Source organism: Microcaecilia unicolor, chromosome 5, assembly GCF_901765095.1.
Source record: "Microcaecilia unicolor chromosome 5, aMicUni1.1, whole genome shotgun sequence".
Classification (NCBI taxonomy): domain Eukaryota; kingdom Metazoa; phylum Chordata; class Amphibia; order Gymnophiona; family Siphonopidae; genus Microcaecilia; species Microcaecilia unicolor.
This window is the reverse complement of record NC_044035.1, coordinates 345,969,404-345,989,661: the sequence shown is the minus strand read 5'-3', so window position 1 is coordinate 345,989,661 and position 20,258 is coordinate 345,969,404. Positions and strand designations below refer to the sequence as shown.

Here is a 20,258-nt window from a genome sequence, read left to right as displayed (position 1 = left end):
TATTACCTCTGCGATACTTTGTACTCATAGAGGGGCATAATCGAACAGAAACGCCTATCTCCATGGGCGTTTATCTCCGAGAACGGGTCCGTGAAGGGGCGGACCCAAGCGTATTTTCGAAAAAATTAGACGTCCATGTTTTATTCGCCAAGTTGTGAGCTGGGCGTTTTTGCTTTTCAGCGATAATGGACAATGAAATCGCCCAGCTCAAAAACGAATAAATCCAAGGCATTTGTTCGTGGGAGGGGCCAGGAGTCGTAGTGCACTGGTCCCCCTAACATGCCAGGACACCAACCAGGCACCCTAGGGGGCACTTTTACAAAAACAGAACAAAAGGTAAAAGAGCTCCCAGGTGCATAGCACCCTTCCCTTGTGTGTAGAGCCCCCCAAATCCCCCTCAAAACCCACTGCCCACAAGTCTACACCATTACTATAGCCCTAAGGAGTGAAGGGGGGCACCTACATGTGGGTACAGTGGGTTCGGGGGGGGGGGGTTGGACGACTAAGCATTAAGCAGCACAATTGTAACAGGTAGGGGGGGGGGATGGGCCTGGGTCCACCTGCCTGAAGTCCACTGCACCCCCTAACAACTGCTCCAGGGACCTGCATACTGCTGCCAGGGAGGTGGGTATGACATTTGAGGGTCAAAATAAAAAGTTGTGAAACATCATTTTTTGAGGTGGGAGGGGGTTTATGACCACTGGGGGAGTCAGGGGAGGTCATCCCCGATTCCCTCCAGTGGTCATCTGGTCATTTAGGGCACTTTTTGGGGCCTTATTCGTGAAAAAACAGGGTCCAGGAAAAGTGCCCTAAATTCTAGCTAAAAACGCATACTTTTGTCCCATTATCTGTGAAATGCGCCCATCTCTGTTCGGCAGATAACCACGCCCCAGTTCCGCCTTCGCCACACCTCTGACACGCCCCCATCAACTTTGTCCGCATCCGCGACGGAGTGCAGTTGAAAACGTCCAAAATCGGCTTTCGATTATACCGCTTTATTCGTTTTTGTGAGATAAACGCCCATCTCCCGATTTAGGTCGGAACTTGGGCGTTTTTCTCGTTCGATTATAAGCTGGATACACTGTGTTATCTCTGTGATACTCTGTACCCATACATTGTAAGCCGCACTGAACTTGCTATCGAGCGGGGAAAAAGCGGTGTATAAATGCTACAAATAAATAAATAAAAAGAAATAAATAAATGATTGCAAATAAATCCATCCATACACCCTTCCTTCATCAAAGAGAGGACTGACCGTACAGATAACCGGGCAGTGCCGGAGGGCCCAGAGGCTCTGGGGGCCCAGTGTCACTCTCCCCCCCTGCACACTACAGCCCCCTCAAGCCTCGGTGGGCCCTCCACAGCCTAGCTTAAGGGGCCCTGGTGGTCTAGTGGTTTCTTTGAGGGCAAGAAAGAACCTCATTCTTTCCTGCCTGCTGCTGTTACTCTTCTCGGTGCTGCCGCATCTTCAAAATGGTTGCTGAGACTTCCTGCAGCAGTCTTGTGAGAGGATTGTGAAAAATTGCAAGAGGACCTTACGAGACTGGGAGACTGGGCGTCTAAATGGTAGATGACATTTAATGTGAGCAAGTGCAAAGTGATGCATGTGGGAAAGAGGAACCCGAACTATAGCTACATAATGCAAGGTTACACGTTAGGAGTCACCGATCAAGAAAGGGATCTTGGCATCGTTGTTGATGAGCACATTATAATGCCTTTGTATCGGTCCATGGTGTGACCGCACCTCAAATATTGTGTTCAGTTCTGGTCACCGCATCTGAAAAAAGATATAGTGGAAATAGAAAAGGTACAGAGGACGGTGATGAAAATGATAAAGGGGATGGGACGACTTCCCTATGAGGAAAGGCTGAAACATCTAGTACTCTTCAGCTTGGAGAAAAGATGGCGGAGGGGAGCTATGATAGAGGTCTATAAAATAATGAGTGGAGTGGAACGGGTAGATATGAATCATTTGTTTACTCTTTCCAAAAATACTAGGTCTAGGGGGCATGCGATGAAGCTACAAAGTAGAAAATTTAATACGAATTGGAGAAAAGTTTTCTTCATTCAACATGTAACTCTGGAATTCTCCAGGGTCTCATTTCCATTTTCTGTTTCTTGTTTCTCCCTGTCTTCTTCCCTTTCTCCTCTACATCGATTTTGCCCATGGGTTCTTCTGTTCCATTGTTTTTGTTTTCTCCATTTTTCTTATCTGCTGTTTTACCTACACAGAATTTATTTCACGTGTACAGCATAGCCAGGTGTTATGTTATAGTTCTTATAACCTGCTTTATCCTGAAAAGTACTGATACAATAATCAGAACTGTACAATATTTTATTTATTTTTATTTATTTATTTATTTTATTTATTGCATTTGTACCCCACATTATCCCACCTTTTTGCAGGCTCAATGTGGCTTACAGAGTGTTGTTATGATGCAGTCATTACATGATCTTAGATACAGTCGATAATAAGCTAAGGTAGGTAATTTAGATGCAGGTGCTAGGTAGGTGTTGTGAGAGGTGTTTTAGATGCATCTGAGTAGTTTGGGGAATAGTTAGTGAGGATGTCCTTAGTAGGCTTTGTTGAAGGGATGTGTCTTCAAAGATTTGCGAAAGCTGCACTTGTACCCCACATTTTCCAACCTAATAGTTGGTTAAATATGGCTTACAGTTGTCTAAAAGTAGAAAGGTTATATTTATGAAGGATCAATGAGGTAAACCATTCTCTTATAGTTACAAGGTTACAGTGTGGTTTACATTTAACTTTTGTCAGTTTAATTACATGTAGTACCTGCCGTTTGAGGTGACGGATGATTATCTCAGTTTTGTCCATTTTCGTGATTTTGGGGGGTGTTTCTTTTGGTCTGCTTTATTACATGGGGTCATCGGAAAGGAATTTTCTGAATTATTGGGCTTCCAGGTGTTTTGAAATAGTAGGCAATTAATTGGTAATGAACTTTTACAATATAAAATACAATATTAGAAAATTATCTTATAGCAAATATTTTGCAAACAGATATGATTTCAGTAACCTACGGAAACAAAAATAACATGAACACCAATTAATCTTCTGAGGTAGATCATTCCAAAATTCCACAGATTGATACATAAAAGAATTTGTAAAAAAAAAATTAAATTTAACATTTTTAGTAGATGGAAAACCTAAGTTTAGGTAATTACATTTGTGACGATCAATATTAGAACCTAACAAACAGATATCAAAGTGGTTAATTCTGCAGGACCACACTCTTCAAAGATTTTGTAAATAACATCCCATCTTGATATATTATTCAAGATGGGATGTTATTTACAAAATCTTTGAAGGACAACCAATGGAAGTCAACAAACAAAGGAGAAGTGTGTTCATATTTTGCCCACAGAAATTCTCATCTTTCTTTGCAAAATACAATTTTAATATCCTTATTTTATCTAATTTAGAACTAAGAGTTACAAGGAGAGTTGCTCAGTATTAATAAATATTCTGAGAAGTTTCTAGAAATTTAGTTAAATTTAGCAAATCCAACTCTCCTTTTCCCCGTGTTTTTTGGAAATATATATAATAACAATTTTAAAAAAGCAAAGAATCAGCATCCCCAATATGCAAAACTTCCTTAAAATATTTCTTCAGGAATATATTAGCCAAAAATAATCTATAATAAGGAAAATTTAACAGCCAAAGATTTTTTTTAGCTCTCTACTTATTTTCTAATTTGTCCAAATGTCTATGAGTCAAAAGACTATCCATAATAGCAATTGAACCAGCATTCTATAAAGTTTTGAGAGGCTACATGAGCTTGACTTCTACCCATGGATTGGCCTCTGACGTAGGTTACTTACGTCAGACAAGGGCGGGCCCAAGAGGAAAGGAGAGACGCGAAGACTGGAGGCATCAGCTGTTCTTTCTGCCCGTGCAGCGCCTTCACACAGAGGTAAGAGGCGCTGCGCGGGCCCGGTAAGGAGGAGGGGGGACCGGTGGAGGGGGGAGTGGTGGAGATGACCTCAGGGGGGCGGGGCATGGGGCGGAGGATGGCGGGAGGCGGAGCAGTGGTGGGAGAAGGAGAAGAGAAAGACAGGAAGGGAGGGGGGCCCGGTGCTGCAAAAGGTTTGATTTTTATTTTGAGTTTTTTTTTCATACAGGGAGAAGCGGGGAGCAGCGGTGACCTCGGGCGGGGGGGGGGCAAGGCCGTCCATACAGGACGCTCCTGATGAGCGCCTTTGCCCCCTCCTGATCCTTTTTTTTCACTTTTAGATTGATGCAGGGGGAGCGGGGAGAAGCAGCGACCTCAGGCGTCAATAAAGGACGCCCCTGATGCGTGTTTTCGCCCCCCTCACTTTTTTTGGATGGTTTTTACATAGAAGATTTTAGTCGGACAGCCTTAACGACAGGTACAGACCTGTCGTTAGCTTTCCGGCAGTTTTCCGGCATTAGGGCAGGCGGAAAACTTTAGTGCATCTCGTTTCAATAGGGTTTCTACACAATTTGCTCATCTGCATTCCATTTTCGTTTTCTGCTACCATCATCGGAAACTGGCCTTTAATGCATGCCACGGTTCAAAAATTCTTCGTTAAAGGGCCGTTAAAGTTTAGTGTATCTGGGCCTCAGTCGGTCAATTTGGTTACAGTTTGTTGAGAAAAGTCACGTAATTGTGCAACAGAAAGATCACAGCCAGTTCTCAGTCCTGGTCACAACTTTCCATATATCAGCCAAAGAAACCTCCTTAGAAGACTCAGTTTCTGTTGTAAAGCTGAAAGGTAAGGTTAAGTCCAAGGTAAAAAAATGACATGTTGAGTATAGCTTTTTTTTTTTTTGAACATTTTTCTGATTTTTTTTTATGTAGTCGTAGTCTCCTTTTGGAAACTGAAATTCTAATGTACTAGATTTCCTGTATGCATTCACTCCAGTTTTTGAATCAAATTTGATCACAAGTGGCCCCAACACTGCTACCTCTTGCATCAAATCTTATGTTCCACTAAGAACTATGATAGATATGATATGATAGAAGTCTACAAAATAATGAGCGGAGTAGAGCGGACAGATGTGAAGCGTTTGTTTACACTTTCAAACAATAATAGAACCAGGGGACACAAGATGAAGCTAGAATATGGCAGATTTAAAACAAATAGGAGAAAGTTTTTCTTTACTCAGCGTGTGGTTGGACTCTGGAACTCGTTGCCGGAGAATGTAGTGACAGCAGCTGGCCTTACGGAATTTAAAGGGGGTTTGGACAGATTCCTGAAGGAAAAGTCCATTGAACATTATTTTTTTTGTGTATGTGTGTGGGGGGGGGGGGGGGGGGGGGGGTTGCCAGGTTCTTGAAGCCTGGATTGGCCGCTGTCAGAGACAGGATGCTGGGCTTGATGGACCCTTGGGAAAATGTTGGCGGTGCTTATGTGCTAACTAGATGCAGAATTACTCTTCCTTTTGTCGATTTCTCAACCAGTTACTCCATGAAGCGTTTGTTTATTTCATCTAGGAACTCTACCTCCTTAGCATGCTCAGATGTTACATTTATCCAGTCAATACTTGGGTAATTGAAATCAAAAAGAAAAGGAACTGACAATCAAACAAGTCATGCTCAGCAAGAGTACCAAGGTCTCCAAACAAATCCTTACATAGAAGAAGGAGAAAAACTCCTCACTTACTATTCTGCTCACACCTCTGCTAAAACGAAAAATGCCGAGGGGAGCCAATTTTAATCACCGATCAAAAAAAACTCCATTAAATTCAAGATGACAGTACTTCTTTATGTACCTTTTAAAAGCTAAGCAGTAGTCTCTCGTCAACATGCATTGAAAGCAGGGAGTGAAAACCAAAACCTTACATTCTTCAAAACAAAAATTCAATTGAAAGGAAAATTCAAATACAAAATACAAATACATAAAGATGGAGTTTATTCTGGCCAATGATTAAAATTGGCTCCCCTCAGCATGTTTAGCAGAGGTGTGAGCAGAATAGCAGTGAGGCCTTTTTCTCTTTATATTTGAGGATTTGTTAGTCTCGTACTCAATATTTAATTTAATTTTGGCATTCACATTCCGCTTGACCGTTAAGTTCTAGGCGGAGTACAATCAACTGAGAGTTTACAATAGAGCCGTCATTTTACATAGAATTGAAAAACATATTACAGTCACTTGAAAAGCAGAATATAGTCAACTGAGGTTAATGATCTAAAGCAGAACAGTTCATTTACATAGGATTCAAAAACTGAATACAGCCAATTGAGGTTAACAATGAAAACAATGCAACAGCGGGGAAGTGAAATAATGGGATTCAGTGGGACAATGAAACAGTAACTACAGTCTATTAAGCATTGATTGTGCTGCAGTGAAACAGTCTACATGAATGGGGTGGAGAGGGGAGTATTAAGCTATTAGGAGGAGTTGCTGGGTTTTAAGGGTTCATGAGTCTTAGGTCTAGTGTCCCTGAATTGTGATTTAAGGAGATTCATGAGTCTTATGTCAAGGATCAGCAGAGAGTTGGGGTTTGTAGACTTTTTGGAAGAACCAGATTTTTGTTGCTTTTTCGGAAGGAAATGTATTCAAGAGTTGCCTGATTTTTTTGTGGGAGGGAGTTCCATAATTCCACTCCTTTGCCTCCAATTGTCATGTTGAACGTTTTCAGTCAACGGTATTCCCGTGGGTCTGGTGGTAATAGTTTGATAGAGGTGGGCTAACTTTTGTAGATATGATGGTGTTAGATCATGGAGGATTTTGAAGATGGTGATGGGTATTTTAAAGTCAAGCTTTGCTTTGAGGGGGAGCCAGTGTAGTTTTGTTAGTAATGGGGTAGGGTGACCCGTCCAACATCCGTTGTCTATAAGCTTTGCTGCAGCATTTAGGACTATCTGCAGTTTTCAAAATTCCTTTTCTGGAAGTCCTAAGTATACTGAGTTGCAGTAATTCAGGCCTGAGAGGACCATGACTTGGACCATGATCCGGAGGAGGTGATTTATGTGCCGGAACATTTTCAATTTGTAGAAGCTTTTTTTGATTATTGTGTTTATCTGTGAGAACATGGGGGGAAGAGGGGTTGGTGGTTGGGAGGCTAGGATAGGGGAGGGAAGACTTATACGGTCTGTACCAGAGCCGATGATGGGAGGCGGGACTGGTGGTTGGGAGGCGGGAAATACTGCTGGGCAGACTTATACAGTCTGTGCCCTGAAAAGGACAGGTACAAATTCAAGGTAAGGTATACACATATGAGTTTTTCTTGGGCAGACTGGATGGACCATGCAGGTCTTTTTCTGCCGTCATCTACTATGTTACTATCCTGCTTATAATCGAACGAGAATAACGCCCAAGTTCCGACCTAAATCGGGAGATGGGCGTTCTTCTCACAAAAACAAATAAAGCGGCATAATCGAAAGCCGAACTTTGGACGCTTTCAACTGCACTCCGTCGCGGATGCGGACAAAGTTGACGGGGGAGTGTCGGAGGCGTGGTGAAGGCGGAACTGGGGCGTGGTTATCACCCGAACAGAGATGGGCGCCCTTCGCCGGTAATGGATGCGTTTGTAGCTAGAATTTAGGGCACTTTTCCTGGACCCTGTTTTTTGACGAATAAGGCCCCAAAAAGTGCCCTAAATGACCAGATGACCCCCAGAGGGAGTCGGGGATGACCTCCCCTGACTCCCCCAGTGGTCACTAACCCCCTCCCACCACAACAAATGATGTTTCACAACTTTTTACTTTCACCCTCAAATGTCATACCCTCCTCCCAAGCAGCAGTATGCAGGTCCTTGGAACAGTTGTTAGGGGGTGCAGTGGACGTCAGGCAGGTGGACCCAGGCCCATCCCCCCCCTACCTGTTACAATTGTGCTGCTTAATGCTACTAGTCGTCCAACCCCCCCCAAACCCCCTGTACCCACATGTAGGTGCCCCCCTTCACCGCTTAGGGCTATAGTACTGGTGTAGACTTGTGGGCAGTGGGTTTTGAGGGGGATTTGGGGGGCTCAACACCCAAGGGAAGGGTGCTATGCACCTGGGAGCTCTTTTACCTTTTTTTTTGTTTTTGTAAAAGTGCCCCCTAGGGTGCCCGGTTGGTGTCCTGGCATGTGAGGGGGACCAGTGCACTACGACTCCTGGCCCCTCCCACGAACAAATGCCTTGGATTTATTCGTTTTTGAGCTGGGCGCTTTCATTTTCCATTATCGGTGAAAAGCAAAAATGCCCAGCTCACACCTTGGCGAATAAAGCATGGGCGTCTATTTTTTTTTAAAAAATACGGTTCACTCCGCCCCTTCACGGACCCGTTCTCGGAGATTAACGCCCATGGAGATAGGCGTTTCTGGTCTATTATGCCCCTCCATGTTACCTTGTTTATTGAGTTTCCATTATCCTCATAGGGCAAAAATCAGGACAGGACAGGATTAAGTCTTTGGTGGGCCACAAGCAAACAGTGTAGTAGGCCCCTCATTGTAACATACAACTTCCACGGATGGGATCCCATGCAGCTCTGTAGGAAGTGCAGCTCGCCATCTACTGGTGCCGAATGCAGGAACAGAGGATGAAATGAGCAGCGAGGCACATGCTGACGAAATTCAACAACCTCCTCCTGTCACTTTTGCAAGAGCGCTGGAGAGTCTCAACACCGTGCGGACCTATCTGGAGGCCACTGGATGTCAGTGCTATGACAGTTTTTACTGTCTGGCAGACCTAGTCTATGGAACTCACAGACCCAATAGTGTACAGAGGACTATAACCGATTACTTCAAGTAAGCCTAACGTCAGTTAACGGAGACTGTATACTGTACGTATAATAATAAACAGTACTGTACATATGTTTATCAGATGTCAAGCTTCTTTGGGTCACAACGGTTAAGTGCACGCTCCGGTTAACTGCATGCATTTCTTTGGTCCCAGACCCTTGCTGTGCACTTAAGAGGATTGCTGTGTCTCAGCTCTGGAAAAGGAGTTTGCTCAGTGTCTGGCATTAGGACAAATGCATTCTTCTGCTGCTGCGTATGCGACGGACAGATGTTCCTTTCTTTTTACGTTTTATCGCCTTCACAGTTCTAAAGTGGATATTGTCTGAAACAGCTCAGAAAGCTCTGGACCATGTTCACTTTGCAAACTGTGCCAGCAGTTCCATTCATGGTATAAACACAGCAAAAGTGAGGTCAGAAAAAGGTTAGCATGGAAAACTACACTCAATGCAGCTTCTACGGAATGGTAACATAAGCAAAGACTTTCTGAACTGCTCTCTTAAGCCCGTTGACTTGGGTGTACGCACTGTGTGTGCTGTGTTGTAAAGGCTGTTCCTGTCACACAATAGTTTAGGATCCTGAGATTTTGCCAAGGGGTGAAAAGTCCAAAACAAATGGTCCTGGTTTACATTCTGTGGGGATTAGTTCCACTAACAGACCATATTATATATGTAGAGACTCTTGGGGTTCTGCAGAGACCATTGGTGGCTCTACTAGAGTAATGGACTTTGCCTTTCGTAAGCCCTCCACCCCACCCGAGACATCTCTTGGAGGGAAACTGTGCTGGTGTAAATAGCCAGTCCAGTATGAATTTCTTTGGCTTTGGCTCCTTCTTCCCTGGCCGTTTTAACATTAAGCTATAGGAAGAGGGTTTCTGGTTAGCCTAGTCCGTGCACCTGGAGAGAGGAGGAGTGAGGAGAAGTACTAAAGCCAATAACGCTGCTTCACTTGCCTCAGGTGGCAACTGAAATGGGTGGGAACCTTCAACCAGCCCACCATTATGTGCAGAGTCGGTAGGGTTGCGGTTAAGCTGCAGAATTGGGCGGCTTTTCGGAAACGGCTGCGGGGAATTTTCGAATCGCGTGGGTTGCGGGGATTTGGGCGGGTTTTCGAGCGGCCGCGGTGCGGGATTGGGTGGGTTTTCGCGGCCACCGATTGGCCGGTTTTCCCGCTGCCGGGGCTTCTATTGGTCCAATTTGGTCCAATAGAAGCCTTTCAGGGACGAGGTTGACGTCAGGGGTGATGTCGGGGGCGGGGCTAGTGACACGGGAGGCGGGGTTAGTGACGCGGGAGGCGGGGTTCAGTGACACGGGAGGCGGGGTTCAGTGACACGGGAGGCGGGGGGTTGGCTGCGGGCGGTTTTTGGGCGGGTTTACGGCTGGTTTTGGGCTGGGAAAATTTTTCCCAGCTGGCAACCTTGATTATGTGCTTCCGAGGAGAAGGTGAGAAATACTGGAAGATCCAGCCTTGATGAACAGGAGGGGGACCTGAAGGTCTACAAGGATAAACAGTCTTACAACAGATCAGAGTTCCCACTTGGGGAGGACCAACAGAAAAAGGACACTGCAGCTAAAGGCTCAGAGAGCCCTAAAGAAGCTGATAAATACACCTGAACATAGTTGCCCCATTACTTACTGCTCCAAGTTTGAGTTTGGTTCAAAAACATATGTTCTGGTCTGGACTGACCTACTGAGTAAAACAGAACTGTGAAATGCGTGGCTTTTATGTGCCAACGGTCTCCCAGTGGAAACTGGCCCCTGCTCTGTCCTCCCTACAAACCTTCAGACTTTACTAAAGTAACCTGCCTATGATCACCTGCGTAAAAAAAAGAGGTTACATGTAGCCCCTCTCCCTGGGCATCCAAAATGGAAGATGAAATTTAATGTGGATCGGTGCAAATCGATGCACATAGGGAAAAATAAATCAAATTAGAGCTATGCGATGCTAGACTCCACGTTAACAGTTACTATATGGGGAAATGATCTAGGTGTCATTGGGAAGCAATACTTTGAAATCTTCTGCTCAGTGGGCAGCAGTGGCCTCACGCACAAAAGAAGGTAAACAGAAGGTGAGGAATTGTTAGATGAGGAATAGAGAAGAAAATAAAAGATATCATAATGCCTCAGTATCCCTCCATGATGTGACTACGCCTAGAGTATTATGCGCGGTTCTGGCTGTGCATCTAAACAAAAGATTTAGCAGATTTAGAAAAGGCACAGAGAAGGGCAACTGAAATAATTAAGTGGATAGAATTTTTTATTACATTTGTACATTTGCTATTCCATGTAGAAGTTGGCCCTTGCAGATCACCAATGTGGCCGCGCAGGCTTCTGCGAGTCTGACATCAGACTCACAGAAACAGAAGCCTGCGCTGCCTTCTACATGGAATGTTGCTAGTGGAATAGCAACGTTCCATGTAGAATCTCCAATAGTAGCAACATTCCATGTAGAATCTCCAATAGTATCTATTTTATTTTTGTTACATTTGTACCCTGCAGTTTCCCACTCATGGCAGGCTGAATGCAGCTTACATTACTACTACTACTACTACTACTATTTAGCATTTCTATAGCGCTACAAGGCATATGCAGCGCTGCACAAACATAGAAGAAAGACAGTCCCTGCTCAAAGAGCTTACAATCTAATAGGGCAATGGAGGGTTAAGTGACTTGCCCAGAGTCACAAGGAGCTGCCTGTGCCTGTAGTAGGAATTGAACTCAGTTCCTCAGGACCAAAGTCCACCACCCTAACCCCCTAGGCCACTCTTCCACTTTCATATGAGGAAATGGTAAAGTGGTTATGGCTCTTCTGCTTGGAGAAGACACTGCTGAGGGGTAATATGCATATCTGGTTTTAAAATGGTTTGGTCAAATTCCTGGAGGTTAAGTCCATAAAGCATTCATTGAGGGAGACCGGGGGAAAGCCACTGTCCTTTCGCCGGGGGGGGGGGGGGGGGTCTGCGCTGCATCGGAGGGGGGGGGGGGGTGCTGCACCCAGGGGGCGGGGCGCATCGGCGATCCGCCTCGGGTGCCAGCCCTCCAGGAACGCCACTGCACTGAAGATACATCTCTTTAACACGATATACCATAAAGACTGATGATTGAACCATAATTCACCATCATTTACTTAACAATCGGAGCATTTTCTCCCTATACTGTATTGGTTAATTTTATTATGTCATTCATGTTCAATCTGTGATACCTATTTTATGTTTTTCCGTTTGTTACTTGACTGTTCACGTTCCAGCTCATTTTCAAAAGTGATCGCCGGCCATCTTCCGACATAAATCGGGAGATGGCCGGCGATCTCGGAAAAGCGGCAAAATCGGTATAATCGAAAGCTGCTTTTTTGACAGCATCACCGCTTTCCCGTCGCCTCGCCGGCAAAAGTTCAAAGGGGCGTGTCATCGGCGAAGCGAAGGAGGGACATGGGCGGGCATGGGCGTGGCTACCAGATGGCCGGCTTTTGCGGATAATGGAAAAAAAACAGCGGCGTTAAGCAGTATTTCGCCGGGTTTACTTGGTCCTTTTATTTTCACGACCAAGCCTCAAAAAGGTGCCCCAACTCACCAGATGACCACTGAAGGGAATGGGGGATGACCTCCCTGTACTCCCCCAGTGGTCACCAACCCCCCTCCCACACGAAAAAAATAAAAATAAAGCACTTTTTTGCCAGCCTCTATGCCAGCCTCAAATGTCATACCCAGGTCCCTGACAGCAGTATGCAAGTCCCTGGTGCAGTTTTTAATGGGTGCAGTGCACTTCAGGCAGGCAGACCCAGGTCCACCCCCCCTACCTGTTACACTTGTGGTGCTAAGTGTTGAGCCCTCCAAACCTCCCCAAAACCCACTGTACCCACATGTAAGTGCCCCCCTTCACCCATAAGGGCTATGGTAATGGAGCAGAGGTGTGGGGAGTGGGTTTGGGGAGGATTTGGGGGGCTCAGAACCCAAGGTAAGGGAGCTATGCACCCAGGAGCATTTTTTGTATTTTTTAAACGTTTTTAGAAGTGCCCCCTAGGGTGCCCTGGCATGTGAGGGGGACCAGTGCACTAAAAATGCTGGCTCCTCCCACGACCAAATGCCTTGGATTTAGCTGGGTTTGAGATGGCCGGCATTTTTTTCCATTATCGCTGAAAACAAAACCGGCGATCTCAAACCCGGCGAACTCTGGCATTTGGCCGGGCTAAACCGTATTATCGAAAAAAAAGATGGCCAGCCATTTTTTTTCGATAATACGGTTCCGGCCAGCTGTTGCGTCACCGCCAAAATAGCCGGCGATCTATTTCGCCGGCGACGTTCAATTATGCCCCTCCACATCATCCATATTATATATCTATTACCAATTGTATCTTTACTCTGAAATGACATAAGTCATGATGGAAAATTGTAAGCCACATTGAGCCTGCAAATAGGTGGGAAAATGTGGGATATAAATGCAATAAATAAATAAATAGCCATCTACTTTTTCCCTTCTAAGCTGCTGGTTATCTCTGGACAGGCTTTTATACGCACTTCTCACTACTCCTGTGCAGGGCTGTACTAGGCAACCGCTTAGGGTAGCACAATTTTGTGGATGACGGTGTGATGGCAACATTAAAGGCTCTTTCCAATGTCAACTTTGTGCCTAGGGCCTCGAGACCTGCCATGACCCCCTCCTGCCATCTATACCCAGGGATGTGGGAATGGTTTAGGACTCCTTTCCCTTCACTCCTCCCTCAGTCACTGGCACAGCCATCCTCTTTAAAAAGTGAAAGCAAGAATTTTCTGGTTCTTATGAGATACAGAAAGTACCTGCCTTCACTTTTCAAGGAGGCTTGTGGTGCTGACGGCTTTCAAAGTTTGGAACGGGATGCCTACTTGTATAAGATCTACTCATTCTTATTTTTTATTTAGGAATAGGAGCGGACTGAGGGTGGTCTGGGCCCCCTGCCCAGTCACTGCCCGACACCCCCCTTGCCACCGGTGCTGACGTCCCCGCTGCCCTGGTCCTACCTGAGGGGTCCTGGTGGTCTGGTGGCCTCTGCAGGGGGGCATGTTCTTTCCTGCCCGCTGCCGCTATGAATATTTACAGACAGGAAACTATTTTAGAGGAAAGACTAAAGCACAGACTACATCTATCAGCTATTTATATTACTGGAGGTCTATAAAATAATGAGTGGAGTTGAACGGGTAGATGTGAAGCGTCTGTTTTACGCTTTCCAAAAATACTAGGACTAGGGGGGCATGCGATGAAGCTACAATGTAGTAAATTTAAAACGAATCAGAGAAACATTTTCTTCACTCAACGTGTAATTAAACTCTACAATTCATTGCCAGAGAATGTGGTAAAGGCGGTTAGCTTAGCGGAGTTTAAAAAAGATTTGGACGGCTTCCTAAAGAAAAAGTCCATAGACCGTTATTAAATGGACTTGGGGAAAATCCACTATTTCTGGGATAAGCAGTATAAAATGTTTTGCACTTTTTTGGGATCTTGCCAGGTATTTGTGACCTGGATTGGTCACTGTTGGAAACAGGATGCTGGGCTCGATGGACCTTGGTCTTTCCCAGTATGGCAATACTTATGTACTTATGTACCATTTTGCAGGCTGTGATACTTTACTTTGGACTGGCATCACAGGTGCTAACATTTCAAAATGATTGAGAGTACAAAACACAACGAAGCTTGCTGAATATTGAGGTGCTCAGCACCCACTGAGCTCACTCCCTTGACTAACATAAGAGTTATCTAAAAATCACACGGGTCCCTTTGGGAGTATAAATATCCAGGAGATTATGGTAGAAAAGAATTTAACACTGATCTATTTATACTACTGCCTGCTGATGAAGGAAGCACTGTGATCTCCAGGGCTCATTGCACATTATCTTTAGGTCATTGATATGTTATGCAGTAAGGGACAGGATGGGACCATGGATTTAACTCGTACCCTTTTTTTTTAAGTAGTAGTGAGTTACAGTCCACTAGGTATTTCTCTGTCCCTGGAGGGCTCACAACTCAGGTTTGTACTTGAGGCAATGGAGGGTTAAGTGACTTGCCCAAGATCACGAGAAGCAGGAGGAGGATTTGAACTGGGCTCTCTGGATTGTAGCCTGCTGCTCTAACTATTGGCTACTCTTCCAAGGGATCACAGCCTGCAGAGAACCTGATAGGACAGTTTTCTGTATGTCTAACAGTGCTACAAGACAAAGTGCAGAGCCAAATTTAAAGATTCTGGTTCCCATAAGCAAGACGATAGAGCAGATCCCAGAGCAGGGGTTCTCAACTCCGTCCTTGGGACACAGCTAGTAGAGAGTTGAACGGGGACAGAAATGTTACTTGTCCCCGCCCGTCTCCACTGGAATCTTACCCATCCATTCCCTCAAGAATTTAACCTGTCCCCACAAGAATTTAATGGTACATTTTTAAAAATTCTGGTCGGCTCTCTTAGTGTCTCTCTGGGTTCGAGCCACAGCACTGCAGGCAAGGAAGGAATGGAAGCTGATTCACTGGCACTGTGTGCTGAGAGGTCGTCACATGCACGCGCACCAGTAGGTCAGGTGACATCTGATGCTTGTGCCTGTGTCAGAGCTGAGGTCTGCGCCAGTGGCGTCGCGAGGGCAGCTGACACCCGGGGTGGGTCGCCGCTGCGCACCCCCCCGGGTGCAGTGCGACGCACCCTCCCCCCTCCGTAGCGCAACACCCCCCCGCCCCGCCCGCGAGAACATACCTGGAAGGCAGTGAGGGGCGGGTGGGAGGGCCAATCCGCCGAGAGCACGCCGCTGGGGGGGGGGGGGTGTCGGCGCCTCGCTGGTTCCTTGCTCTCTCTGCCCCGGAACAGGAAGTAACCTGTTCTGGGGCAGAGAGAGCAAGGAACCAGCGAGGCGCCAACACCCCCCAGCGGCGTGCACCCGGGGCGGACCGCCCCACCGCCCCCTTCCTACGCCACTGGTCTGCGCATCAGCCAGGGAGCAGAGAGGATTAATAGTAACATAGTAAGTGACAGCAGATAAAAACCTGAATGGTCTAGGGTACCCAATAGTCACGCTCATCATCAATTCCTAATTAAATCAACAATGAATGTGACATTATATATGTGATTATGGTCTTTCTTTGGCATTTCTGGGACCATAGGAGTCCACCCGGCCCTATCCTTATGTTCAAACTGCTGGAGTTGTCCTCTAAGCCCACTCCAGCCTATTTGTCTTCTCATTTGCGGGAAACAGACGGTAAAAGTCTGTCCAGCACTGTCCTCATGTTCCAGCCACTAAAGTTACTGTCTGAGCCCTTTCCAGACCATCCTCAACCAGATTGCCATATATGAGACACAGACCATACAAGTTTGCCCGGTATCGGCCCTAGTTCATCACAGCTGGAGTCACCATCTAAGTGTCACTCGACATATCCACACACATGCAGCCATTTAAGTTTAGGTTTTTTATAACTTCCATTTTCTAATTAGAGATCTTCTGCGTTCATCTCACGCCTTTTTGAATTCCGTCATCATTTGTGTCTCTACCACCTCCTTAATGGAGACTTTCTGCATCTGTGGTGTTAAAGCGAGGAGGAGGAGGAGACAGCACTCAAAGAACTTGGTACTCGGTAGGTGAGAGGCTGGAGCAAGTGTAGTGTACACTTCCAAAGGAACCCCGCAGGAATGGCTTCTGTCCCCGCGGGAACCCTGCGGGTTCTGTGGGATTTCCGCAAACCCTGTTCCCGTGCAAGTCACTAACTCTTAGCCAGTCAGGTTATCCTGATAGCCACAATGAATCAGGGGCGTAGCCAGACCTCAGCGGGAGGGGGGCCAGAGGCCGAGGAGGGGGGGCCAGAGCCCGAGGTGGGGGGCACTGTTCAGCTGCCACCCCCCGCCACTTTGGACCCCCCGCCACCACCGCAAACCCCCTCCTGCCACTTTGAACCGCAACTGCAACCCCCCGCCCGCTTTCGCATCAGGTACCTTGTTTGCTGGCGGGGGTCCCCAATCCCCGCCAGCCGAAGAGTCTTCTTCAGCGCCGGTCGACTCTGGCGCCTTCGTTGTGGGATCATCTGTTTCTGATGCCTTACGTCCTGCACGGGGCTACATGCATGGTGCAGGACGTAAGGCATCAGAAACAGATGATCCCACAACAAAGGCGCCGGAGTTGACCGGCGCTGAAGAAAACTCTTTGGTTGGCGGGGTTTGGGGACCCCTGCCAGCAAACAAGGTACCTGATGCAGGCTGCAGCGGCGGGGTGGGCGGCGATGGCAGGGGAGGTTAAATGTAGAGGGGGCCAGGGCGTAATCTGTGGGGGCCCATGCCCCCATGGTCCCACATAGCTATGCCCCTGCAATGAATATGCATGAGCTACAATGGAGGCGGTGCATGCAAATCTATCTCATGCTTATTCATTGTGCCTATCATGAAAACCTGACTGGCTAGGTGTGCCCCTGAGGACTGGGTTGAGAACCCCTGTCCCAGACGGTGGGGGGAATTTCAGAAATTCCAAATATTGGGGAGCCAGGATTGGGGCAGAGGAAACACATAGTGCCACAGTGATATCTCTTGTAAGCAGCATGTACACATGGCCTTAAAGTAAGCAGGAGCAAGTTCACCCCGAGTATTTGACATCTTCCAAATGTGTTACCCCAGGCAACTGCCTATTTTGCCTAGGCCTAAATCCACTGCTGGCAAAGTAGCAGCAGAATTCCTATCACCAGTGCATTTTTTTCTAGCGAAAAAGGTGCCGGTACTCAAATGCCAGGCCACCCTTCAGGGGTGGGGAGATCACTGAGGGACCCACCCCATAAGAGCCAGGCCCCTGCAACCAGTCACAGAATCATTAAAACTTGGGGACCATAGGCCAGTTTTAGCAGACAATGGAAAAGGTGCCGGTACTCAGTACCCCCAAGTACCCCCTCAAAAAAATACCTGCCTATCACAGAAGTAAGATAAGAGGGGAATGTTCAAAGGATTTTCCGTGGGTAGACACCTATGGTAAAAAGAGCAATGGAAAGTACTATCCTCTTCTATAGGGCGCTCTCAAGACAAATCCCTCCTCTCAGTACCCTTCTCCACCACCGCCAACTTCAGGCTCCGCCCTTTCTGCCTCGCCTCACCCCATGCTTGGAATAAACTCCCTGAGCCCATACGCCAGGCCCCCTCCCTGCCCATCTTCAAATCCTTGCTCAAAGCCCACCTCTTCAATGTCGCCTTCGGCACCTAACCACTATACCTCTACTCAGGAAATCTATACTGCCCAACTTGACATTTCGTCCTTTAGATTGTAAGCTCCTTTGAGCAGGGACTGTCCTTCCTTGTTAAACTGTACAGCGCTGCGTAACCCTAGTAGCGTTCTAGAAATGTTAAGTAGTAGTAGTAGTAGGAGCTGCATTTGCACTCCTGGCAGCACAGGGGGGTTTCCCCACACCAAACGGCAGCAGATCCGAGGGCAGGGGAAAATGGAGCAAGCTAACCATTAGCAGGGATTTCATCTGCACAGGTGGTTTTAGCTGGAGACTCAACCCCTGCTGACAATAGGGTACAAAGCACATGGGTAATTTTGCATCCGTGGTACGATCGGCCCCTTGATTTTCAAAGGGAAACGCCATATTCTGTAGGATTTAAAAATTGCCCCATTAGTGCTATATCAGTGGAGGAGCTGCATGCAAATCTACTTCATGAATATTCGTTGTGGATATCCTGAAAACCTGACTGGCAGGGGCTTTCCCCAGGGCAGGTTTGGGAACCGCTAATTTAGATGCTAGGACAGTGCGTATTTGAAGTGTATTCTATTTTTAAAAAATGTAGGCACCTATTTTTTTTAATAGAATAGTACCTATTTTTAAGGCATGAACACTTCTAGCAGGCCATAGAGCTGGTGTAAATGCTCACGCCTGGATTGCAAAAGACTGCACAGAGATGATAAGATTTTATAATTTATGGCGATTCATATATACAAAATGTTTTGATTGAGCAGGAGAGTCTCCAGGCTGGTTAAATTAACCAGACAGTGCCACGGAATATCCCCTCTAGCCTTCTAAGCTGGCCCATGTTGTGGGCAGTCTGGGGGCGGAGTCAGCACTTATGCAGCACTTAACCATATAAGGTAAGCGGACAAATCAGACTGCATAGAACACGGTCCTATCTTTATCCAGTTTCTCTAAACTGGATAAAAACAGCCATTCCACACATACTCAGATACTCAATGACGGTGTCCAGACGTGGCCTGGCATTTAATATCGGGGCATAAAACCACCACTGGCTATTTGCCCCTACGTGTGTAAGCATGCGCCCTGGCCACGTTTCACCCATGTGAATGCCCACCTGCAAAGTATGCACCATCATATCTGGGTACCTACTTAGAAAATACCACTTAGTTGAAAACTTCTGGTTTGCACGTGTGTACGCATTCACACACGCGCATGAATGACTAGACTACCTGCAGTTACTTGAGTTCTTTCTGACTGAGGCTCCTTCAAGAATTAATTTACCCCCTCCGGTTTTCACCTTAACTCTCCTCATGCCTTTATTTTCTATTCCGCTGTTTCCACCCTCTTCCTACTGAAAGTCCCTTTGCTTCAGTTACAGCACGTTCAAGTTCCCAGGCAATAGTTGGCATTAAGCTTAAGGTACAGCAAAGGATAAACCCTGCACACCATAAACATATGACCGAATCCATGGGTTATTTTGTCATGCACAGCAGCAGCAAGAAAGAGGTCTTGCGAACCGCATATTTACGTGAAACGTGCGTGGCTTTGGTGCTACTTACATCAACCTGGTCTGTCAGTGTCCCACGGCGAGCTCGTTTCCCGGGGGTCCTCGCTGAGCCCCTTGTCGTGAGCAGAAGGAGGATGCAGCAGGCTGTCGCCAGAGGCTTTCGCCCACGGTGATCCTGCACAGTCCAGCTGCTCCTGCCAGCCATTGTCCAAGCCCAGCCTGTGAAAGTCCAAGGCAGGATGGTGCTCCAGAAACTAAAGGTTACGGATAGGCAAGCTCTGAGTTTTCCAGGGCTGGGCTGTCTGGGAAGCAGGCTCCCACCCTGAGGGGGGGAGAAAGCCTCAGCAGATAGGGTTAGGTGCTGAACAGTGCAAACCAGTCTCCTGCAATGTAGTGTGCTTGGCACTCCTCTCCGGAACAGAGCTGTACAAATGATATTTTAGGTTCTTCTCTGGCAGCTGAAGCTCTTTCACATCTGGCAGGCTGAGAGGCACAGCAGTAAGGATGGGATCGGATGACAGCTGGAGGAAGGGGAAAATGAAAAGCTTCCAGGAGGGGTAGCTGGGGCAGACCTTAATAAACAGCTCCCCCCCCCCCCCCAAAAAAAAAACGTGCAAAGGCAACCAGAATTTCTATAGTCCCCTCTTCCGGCTGGCAGGTGTGCATCCTGACACGTCTGTACTGTAAATAGTCCACGTTGCCACTGAGGGGGGAATGATGTAGGGGTACCTAACATCATTTTAAAATAACTTCTGTCAGCTTAGCTAGCCAAAATCGACATATGGAATTTGAGGCATGGGTCTGTTCTACAGTCCAAAAATCTGTGCGGTTCCCTGGATAAAAGAGAAATGAAGCCCTCTAGGACTTGAAAAGCAGCAG

The 20,258-nt window shown here is 46.7% G+C and overlaps 1 protein-coding gene across 4 annotated transcripts in view; it reads right to left on the bottom strand.

The window, feature by feature from the left end:
* WFDC1 (WAP four-disulfide core domain 1) overlaps positions 1-19,876 on the bottom strand; it is an 80,714-nt gene extending 60,838 nt beyond the window's left edge. For 2 of the 4 annotated variants that reach the window (XM_030204527.1, XM_030204528.1), the window contains exon 1: positions 19,432-19,874. In XM_030204527.1, coding sequence (XP_030060387.1) covers positions 19,432-19,584 — 153 coding nt within the window. In that variant the 5' untranslated portion in view covers positions 19,585-19,874. Of the gene's footprint in view, positions 1-19,431 lie in introns of all 4 variants that reach the window. The other 2 variants (XM_030204529.1, XM_030204526.1) reach the window with 2 other exon arrangements.
* Between the last annotated feature and the right edge of the window lie 382 nt (positions 19,877-20,258).